Source organism: Mastomys coucha, unplaced genomic scaffold, assembly GCF_008632895.1.
Source record: "Mastomys coucha isolate ucsf_1 unplaced genomic scaffold, UCSF_Mcou_1 pScaffold7, whole genome shotgun sequence".
In the NCBI taxonomy this organism is placed as follows: Eukaryota; Metazoa; Chordata; class Mammalia; order Rodentia; family Muridae; genus Mastomys; species Mastomys coucha.
This window is the reverse complement of record NW_022196913.1, coordinates 51,986,488-51,996,051: the sequence shown is the minus strand read 5'-3', so window position 1 is coordinate 51,996,051 and position 9,564 is coordinate 51,986,488. Positions and strand designations below refer to the sequence as shown.

The window sequence follows — 9,564 nt, the reverse complement described above, 5'->3', positions numbered from 1 at the left end:
CCCCACCCCATCCCCACAGCACTCCCTGCCTCCCTCCCCCCCCAACCCCCTTGCATTTTTAGAGTCGCATTATTCTCTGACTTCTATATTTACCCAGCATTTTTACCATGTGCTAAATCTTGGGCTACTTGAAAAGTGGTTTTCCATGCAATTGTTCACCAGTATGTTCCAACCAAGTCAGAATTATTCTTCATACAGTAAATTCATTCTTATTGGATGAAACTCAGGCAAGATTTGAGGCCATTCTCTTAAGCGACAAGCCACACACGTATCTGGGCAGAGGCCTTCTTTGTTGGGGAGAGGAACCCAGGCAACCAAAGGTACCTTCCAATTCTAGGACAGTGAAGCTATGACAAAGTCATTAGGCCCCTGGAACTGTGGTTTTCTGTGCTTCTCTTCCTCCCTTGACACATTATTTACTACTTGTCTTGAATACGTGAGTAGTGAGCACAGGGCCTGGATGAGATCACAGGTCCAGGAAGCCAGTGCCTTCTTGAGTCATCTCTAACCTATTTCTCATGCTTTTACTATTCACTCTTATCCCCCAGGTGCCACCTGACCTGGCAGCCACCTCAGCTGTCAGGAAATATGACAGGAAAATGAGGAAAACAACATCAAAACCAGCATTTAAGCTGGAGATGTAACCAGGAGACACAAAAGCAGTCACATAATCATTAAAACAGACATAAACAAAGAGCACCCTGAGGTCATTTTACAAGGCACGGTTAAATTCATTTGGCTGATGGCTGACTACTCAAAAGCAAAGCTGGGGAAAAGCAGACAGCCAAGCTTGGGTGTCTATGTGAGGTGAATTCATGTAGCCTAGACTCAGAACCTATAGGAAGATGGAGTAATAGAATAGACCCATCCATCCATCCAGGATCAATCAAAAATGTGGGAACCAGGGCAGGAGGACGATTGATTACAAAGCTTCAGGAAAAACTGGAGGTGGTGTGGTCAGGAGAACATAAGAGTTCCAGGGTGTCAGCCAGCAAGAAGACGCTTCCTTATTTTGTATTCTTCCAGTGAGGTCTGTGTAAAATTTACTACAAATGGCTAGGTCTTTTCACCATTGAAAACCAACCCAAAAGCCAAACAAACACGGAAGCCATTGTCTCCAGACTGACAAATAATGATGGCTCCAGAAGATTCCACCAAAGGTGTTGTCATTGCTTCACCGTTAGAGTTGCCCATCCAATGCTACGATCATTTTTAGAGTTACAGTAATCAATATGAATGCTTTATTCTTTTCCAAATCTGTTCTTAATCTGGTGTTTGCTTTGTCAACATCTGTGTATTGTATGTATTCTGTACAGTTACATGTGCTGAAATATTAAGTTTGTTTGATATGATAAAAGTGTGTATTGAGTACTTTTTTGCTAGCCTGATTGTTTATTCTTTAAAAAAAAAAAAAAGGTTTAAGCCATACTCTAACTGAATATCTTATCTTCCTGATATGATGTTTTGAAATATGTTACTGATGTTTTATTCTTGTTTTTGTGTTATGACTCCTGATCTACTTTGGGGATTTAAGTTTAAAAGTGCAGCCATAAGCCACAGAGTGTGTGCGTGCGCACGCGCGCGTGCATTCATCCGCCTATGGCAGATGACTGATAAGATGGTCAAACTCACATTTTCCCAGCATTCCTTGCTCTGACACAGTTTAAAGGACCGAGTGGCTCTATATACAGTGGAATGTGGGGAAGGCACAACTGTGGTGCTCACTTATCCCGGGTCTGGAAGTGAGCTAGTCCCTTCATTAAGATTCCCTCTGGTGCCTTCTACACTACCAGACAACGGGCATTATGAACTCTTCTTGCTCAAAAGCAGAAGTAAGACAGCTTGAACTTGCCCCAGATCTTACACCACTGGATGGCAAAGCCTGACTGGGTCTGGGTCTCCCATGGCTGTGTCTGGGCTCTCTGACACAGCTGTGCTGTACTTTGAGGGAAGAAGGGAGGAGGGGAGAAACAGCATCACTTTCCCAGTAAAGGCATCAGTTAGAACTCGGGACAGAAGACCACGGGTTCTCAGCTTCATTTCCATTACCGACCATGTGTGCACATACAAATGCACACGCGAGCGCATGCACACACGCACACACACAGGCACACGCACACACACACATGCACACACACACACACACACACACACACACACACACACACAGAGGCAGTTCTTCCTGAACTATGTCTCCCACACCATCTGGGGGCTTTTCTTAAAGGTTACCCAACAGGCCCTGAAGGAAAGAAGGGCTTGATTGAAGAGGCTGTTATGTTTCCCTTCACTTTTTAAACACTGGAAAATCCATTTGGCTGAAAAAACTGAATGTAAAAAAAAAAAAAAAATCTGACCACCCCAAGCCAAAAAAGGGTAATGGAAAAGGTAGGGATATGGTTGGACTCTATTTTCTTTTCACTCAACGCATCCCGTCTTTAATCTGGAAGGTAAATAGGCCATGCCCAACATACCAACTCTTTCCAGGTGAAATTATCTAGGTTATAAAAACAAGCAACAACTGTGCTCTCTTTATTCCTCATTCATGGCTGGCACGGTGTCCAAAGTAAACCAGAAGCCAGCCCTGCCTGCAAGAGAGCAAGCCCATGATTTCCACCACTTTGAAAACCGACTCTTGGCGTTTTCTTCCCTTGACTTAAAGTGTCCAGAATGATCGGAAAGAACAAGTTTCAGGAGCTGTGAATGAGCCTGGTGTGATGGCTGATGTCTAGACTCTTAATCCTTGGAGGCTGAGGCAGGAGGATGGTCAGAAGTTTGAGACCAGTCTAGGCTATACACCAAGTACTAGGCTAGCCAAGGCTATATAGCAAGGCTCTGTCTGCCTCAAGAAGGAAAAGAAAAGAGCCAGAGAAGCTGCGGTGGTTTGAATGAAATAGCCCCAATAGCCTTTTAGGGAGAGGCACTATGGAGGTGTGGCTTTGTTAGAGAGGTGTGGCCTTGCTGAAGGAAGTGTGTCCCTGGAATGTACTTGCAGATTTCAGAAGCTCAAACCAGAGCCAGTGTGTGTCTTTCTATCTCTCTCTGTGTGTCTGTCTGTCTCTCTCTCTGTGTTGTCTCTGTCTCTCTCTGTCTGTCTCTGTCTCTCCCTCTCTTCCTGTGCCTGCTAATCTGGATGTAGACCTCTCGGCTACCTCTCCAGCACTATGTCTGCCTACATGCTGCCATGCTGACAATGGCCTAAACCTCTGAACTATAAGCCAGCCCCAATTAAATGCTTTTCTTTATAAGTGTTACTATGGTCACGGTGTCTCTTCACAGCAAATAGAAACCCTAACTAAGACAGAAGGGAAGTGTGGATTCTCATGTTTCCATTATCTTTATTGACAAATGGAAACAATGAAAAGAAAAAAAAGAGAGAAACTTTCCGAATGCTATCGATTATTAATTTACAACCTTCCTGAGATATTTAGCCTTCAGACCACAAGAAAAAAAAAGAAGATGTAGTTTCTCTTGCTGTAATCCCTGCTTATCTATACCTTTGACTTCACAGTGTACCTAACTAAACCCAAGGCTCCATCCATGTGAGTAAGGGCTGCACCCATGCCTGCATCCTCCCTCAGCTTCCCTTGCTTTCTTCCATATTAAAGCCAACCATGGAGTTCAACAGAACAAACCATCCCCACAAGTAGAACATCCAATGGCAGGGTTTACTGGCAGTCATATGTACTGCTCTCCTTTCTCTGATGTCATTTAGAGTGAGAATTACCTACATTAGGTGATCTAAAGCAGGGTCTGCAGAGATCCTGTTGTAGACTAATCAATAGGTTAAAAAAATGTCAGGGCTGGAGGGATGGCTCATGGTTATGAGCACTGGCTGCTCTTCCAGAGGGTACAGGCCCAGCTCCCATACGGCAGCTCATAACTGCCTTTAACTCCTAGTCTGGGGAATCTGCTGCTCTCTTCTGACCTCCTTGGGCAGCAGGTGCACATGTGGTACACAGACATATATGAAAAAAAAACGCTCATACACATAAACTAAAAGAAAAAAATTAAGCAGTAAGCAGGATGGTGGGCAGGGGGAGGGAACAGGGGATTGTTTTATTTTATTTTATTTTATTTATTTATTTATTTTTATTTATTTGGGGAGAGGAACCTGGGAAAGGAGATATTGTAAATAAGAAAACATATAATAAAAAATAAAAATTAAAAAAATTAAAAATAATTAAAAATAAAAAGTGGCAAAGACCGGGGATGAAACTCAAGTCCTTGGCAAAAAAAGCAGCAAGTGCTGGCCACCACCGAGCTACCTCACTAGCTCACCACCGAGCTACCTCACTAGCTCACCACCGAGCTACCTCACTAGCTCACCACCGAGCTACCTCACTAGCTCACTAGATACATGTTTGGATCATGCTCTGTATAGGAATAAGAAGTCAATCTCTAACAGTAAACACACTGAGCAGTACTTCAGGCAAGCCTGATTCTAACTGTGAATCTGGAGACACTAATGCGATCTCGCATGCCCAGCTTACTATTTTGGTCAATCACAAGTAATGAGGTATCAGGAGGCCAGGGAAGGTTAATGCTTTTAGGTACAGAAAGTTCCAGAAAATGGAAGAATTACCAAAAATATCAAGCCATTTGACTCTGCTTTTGAACCCCCGGTAACAGTAAGGAAGTATGAATCTAAATGACAGAAAAATGTGATTGTTCAAACTCTTAACTTTCAAGTCACTGAAGGACAAATGAGGAACAGCTGTACTGTTTTTAATTAGAAACTAAAATCTACTGAAACAATAATGTGTCAACATTAGCTTCTTGTAAAGATGAAATGCAACCTTTGGCTGGATATTCTTTTCCCAGCACTGATGCACAAGCTTGAATTCTGCACTATGAACTGGCCTTGCAAAAACCGAATCTCATATCCTGCCCTTAAAATACTAGGCACCCTCAGAGGAAAACTTCCATCCTGGTTACCACTAAACGTTGCTTCTGATCCACGTGTTCCGAAGAAAGGAGGAGTCAAAAACATGTAAAACAGACAGAGAGGCCATCGCTGTTGATGGTCGGGTTCAGAATGCAAGCAAAACCAAAGGAAAATGGTCGCCCGGGGATGACTGGAAAGCAACACATACTGGCAAGAGGAAGGAGTAACATCAATATGACTCCTAATCCTTCTAAACCCCAGGGCCTTCCCTAGACCCACAGCCCTTCCCTCCTTTACTGGATTCTGTTTCCTCTCAGGCCTGGTGCCCCCAACCTTATATCCCACTGTCTTCTTTACTGTGCTTGGTGTTTCTTTTGCAGCTCTCTTTGGTGGGTTGTAGCAGTGGTTCTCAGCCTTCCTAGCACTGCAACCCTTTAATACAGTTCCTCATGTTGTGCTGACTCTCCGCCACAGTACAATTATTTTTGCTGCTAGTTCAGAACTGAGAGTTTGCTTTTTGTTATGAATCATAATGTAAACATCTGGTATACGGGGTATCTGATATGCAACCTCTGTGGGGGGTCATGACCCACAGGTTTATAAACTCCCAAGAGCAAAGATCTTTTCTGGGTGTTGTTTTTACAACTGAGAATTCCGGGTACCTGAGAACAGGTCCCAGGACCAGGTGCTACCTGACAGAAGCATGCTAGATAAATAAATGGTACCATTCTTTGCTGTCTTTCAGTCCTATGGCATCCCATCCTTCAGCCTTCTGTCTTGATATACTAACCAAGCATCCTTTTAGGAAACCAGTAACGAAGGGGACAGACATTGTTAACAAACATCACTAGCTGGGTGGTGGTGGTGTACGCCTTTAATCCCAGCACTTGGGAGGCAGAGACAGACAGATTTCTGAGTTCGAGGCCAGCCTGGTCTACAGAGTGAATTCCAGGACAGCCAGGACTGTACAGAGAAACCCTGTCTTGAAAAACCAAAACAAACAAACAAACAAACAAACATCAATAAAAGAGGCAAGTTCATCCCTGGACATCCGTATCATTGCTGTTGCTGTTTCCTAATGCAAAGGAGGGATTATTCAGCACATTTTAGAAGTAAAAGAATAGAAGATCTGAAAGAAAATTCATGTGTTATTTCCTGTTTTTTTTTTTTCATCACTTAGAAGAGTAGGAGAACTTCTTAGAGATCATGGTTAACTTGGGACGTGCTCAACATTTTGTTTTCATCCTGAACTAGAAAAGAAGACTCTACTTACTCAATAGTTACATCTCTCTGGATGTGGTAGGTCATTCAGAGCCCAGGAAAGGGGGTGGGGGGGGGAATGAGCAAGAGGATCTGAGTTCAAGACCAGCCTGGGCTACATAGCAAGTTAAAAGCAAGCTGGAGCTACATATGTACATAGGCACACACCTTGTCTCAAAAGCCCAGGGGTCAGGGTACAACACTTCTCCAGCATACATTAGACCCTGGTGCATACCAAGGGTCAGACTCTAGTGAACTCAGTAAGTCATGACTCTCATGACTTTTCCCTTTCTAACTTTCCCACGATACAAACATTGAGGAGAACTTACAGGTGTACAGAAGATACACTGGCACTCTTGGAGAATGGTCATCTTGTCCAGAGACTGTTCACACAGGCAGAGCTTGCAAGTGACGAGTGGGGCGGGTATCAGATCTCCAGGGGGTGGGTTTTCCGCAGTCATGGTCAGACACTGGAGCCCATCAACTGAGCCCATCAGCCTGTCTTCAGCCTTCTCTATCCCTACAGGAAAAAAAACAAAGTAAAAATGTCATCACTATCAATACAGCCAATGGTAAACATGTGTATTTAGGGGTCTGACTGAGCAAATCTTCACCCTCAGTGATTTCTAAAAGTGTAGTTGAGTGTTTCTGAGACTGTGGGATGGAGTACGCCTGATCTTGGCAAGGCCTTCCTGGAGCCCTGAAACTTAAGCTGACCTCACCTCGCTGTCCTGAATCCTATCAGGTCAGATAGCTACTGGAGTGAAAGATTGCTAGACGGGGAGGAGAGAGTTTGAGGAGATGTTGGTCAATTCCAGGTGGGCAGGATGAGCGAGCTTTAGGAAACAGTGGTACCGCACAGTGACTCCAGCTAATAATAATAGCAGCATTGTGCGCTTGGCAATTGCCGAGAGTGCAGATTTTAAATGATTCTCACTGGGAAGACAGAATAAGCTTGAGAGGTGGTGGTTAACAATCTTGATTTCCTCATTTCGCATGTATGCATGCTGCATTAAAATGTCACATTGTATACTGTCAATTGTGCCCTTGTAAAGCTGGCAGAGAAGATAGGAAATTAGCACCATGAACAAACATTCCATTTGGGAGGGACAGGCAGTGGTTTGAATGAGGAATGTCCCCCATAGACTCATGTACTTGGGCACCTGGTCCCCAGTAGGTGGTGCTGTTTGAGGGACTTAAGAAACCTACCGTTAGGAGGTGGGTCTCTGCTGGTGAAAGTACATGCTTTGAGAGTTTATAGCTTCACCTGCTTCTAGTTCACTCTGTTTCCTGGGATGCCAAGGAAATGTGAGTGGCTAGCTTCCGGCTCTGGCTACCTGCAGTCATGCTACTGTCACCATGATGGACTGTAATCCTCTGGAACCATTAGCCAAAATAAACTCTTTCCCCCTAAGGTGCATCTGGTCATGGCATTTTAGCATAGTAACTGAAAAGTAATCAGAATGGTGCGTCCTACAATCACTGCAGGCAGTCCAGAAAACACTTACAAGGGAGGTCTCTCCGAAGAAAGTTCAAGAACCACCAAATGGGATGGATGGGCTGTGTAGCTCAGTGGTACAGCTTGTGTTTGGGATGTATAAGGCCCTGAGTTCATCCTCAGAAACACTAGAAAGAAATGATTGTGTGGTCCGGCAATTATACCTCTGAGCATGTGTTTCCAAAAGAACTGAAACAAGGGTCTTAAGGGGTATTTCTGCACCTCTGTATTATTAATATTATTCACAGCAGCATTATTCATGACTGCCAGAAGGGAAATCAAACTAAGCACACATCAATAGATGAATGAGCACAGTGTGCCAAGCATAAGAAGAACCAACGCAGTCAAGAAACACAGTAAATACCGGATATGTGAGGTAGCGACTAACCAAGCAGACTGTTTAAAAAAAAGAAAAAAGTTTTGCTTGCCAGAAGTACCCACTAAAATATAAATAAAAGTATGGTAGAATAAATCTACAAGCCATTAACATAGTTTCTCGTTATCAAGAACCAGTCATTATTCACTAGACATAATTTTATATGTTGTTTATGACTGGTAATGCTACAGGTTTGTTTATACCAGGATCACACAGATGTCGGTAGTGTGTTAAGTGATAACATTTTGACAGCTACAGATGTCTCTGTGGGATAGGACCTTTTCAACCACATTAATATTTTATGGGACCATCACCATAGACACAGTTCCTCATTGATGGGACCGTCAGGATGAACATCACAACTCATATATAGATACAAGAATACTGAAGCAAGAATGAAAGGAAAATTTGGAGGTGACAGAAGAGGAGAAAGCCAATGAAATCTCTGCTCACTAACTAGAATGTAGCAGCACTTACTAACCTTAATAACCCACCAAGTAGTAGAATAAGTTAAGGGGACACTAACTAATGATTAGTTTCCAATATGGAAGGCATGCTATTCCTAGGCAAAGGGCAATAAAAGTCAAGACTCAGTGTGCTCATACTACTAATGATTAAAGAGCTATCATCCAAGGGCAAACTCAAATCAAATTAATGCACACATCAGGCTTGAGACTTTGAGATTTCAGACTCCCCTTTAGAACCATGTAAGAACTAAAAAAGTAAGTAGATAGATAGATAGATAGATAGATAGATAGATGAATAGGTAGATAGATGGATAGATAGATAGATAGATGATAGAGATAGATAAGTAGATAGATAGATAGATAGATAGATAGATAGATAGATAGATAGATAGATAGATAGATAGAGATAGATTGGTGGATAGAGATAGATAGTGATAGATAGATAGATAGATAGATAGATAGATAGATAGATAGATAGAGATAGATGGGTGAATAGAGACAGATAGATAGTGATAGATAGATAGATAGATAGATAGATAGATAGATAGATAGATAGATTTCATCTCTTCCTAGACTGTGGCTAGATAATGATCACCTGTTTATCTTCCTAAGACTCCCCAGTGTCTCAGTCTCACAGACCCACCAATTTCCTCCAGTGTCTTCTCATCTGAATGCTATCAGTAAGTGCTTCCTGAGTAGGGTAACAGGAACTGTCACATCTCAGAACCACCTCAGACTTCAAATATCTATTACCCTTCACAGCCAACTGGAGCTAGGCACTGTGGCACACCATTGTGATCCCAGAAGTCAGGAGGCAGGGGCAAGAGAACCTTTAGTTTAAAGTCAGCCTGGGCTATATAGTGAGGACATGGGTCATAAATAAATAAATAAATAAATAAATAAATAAATAAATAAAGGAAGGGGGAAGAAAGGGAGAAAGGGAGAGAGGGAGAAAGGGAGAGAGAGAGGGAGAAAGGGAGAAAGGAAGGGAGAAAGGGAGAGAGAGAGGGAGAAAGGAAGGGAGGAAGGAAGGAAGGAAGGAAGGAAGGAAGGAAGGAAGGAAGGAAGGAAGGAAGGA

The 9,564-nt window shown here is 42.9% G+C and overlaps 1 protein-coding gene across 3 annotated transcripts in view; it reads right to left on the bottom strand.

Moving 5' to 3' along the window:
• Nucleotides 1–9,564, bottom strand: part of Rnf144b (ring finger protein 144B) — a 54,636-nt gene that overhangs the window by 34,639 nt on the left and 10,433 nt on the right. For all 3 annotated transcript variants that reach the window (XM_031359573.1, XM_031359575.1, XM_031359574.1), the window contains exon 2: nt 6,475–6,665. In XM_031359573.1, the coding sequence (XP_031215433.1) occupies nt 6,475–6,639 (165 nt within the window). In that variant the 5' untranslated portion in view covers nt 6,640–6,665. The remainder of the gene's footprint in view (nt 1–6,474; nt 6,666–9,564) is intronic.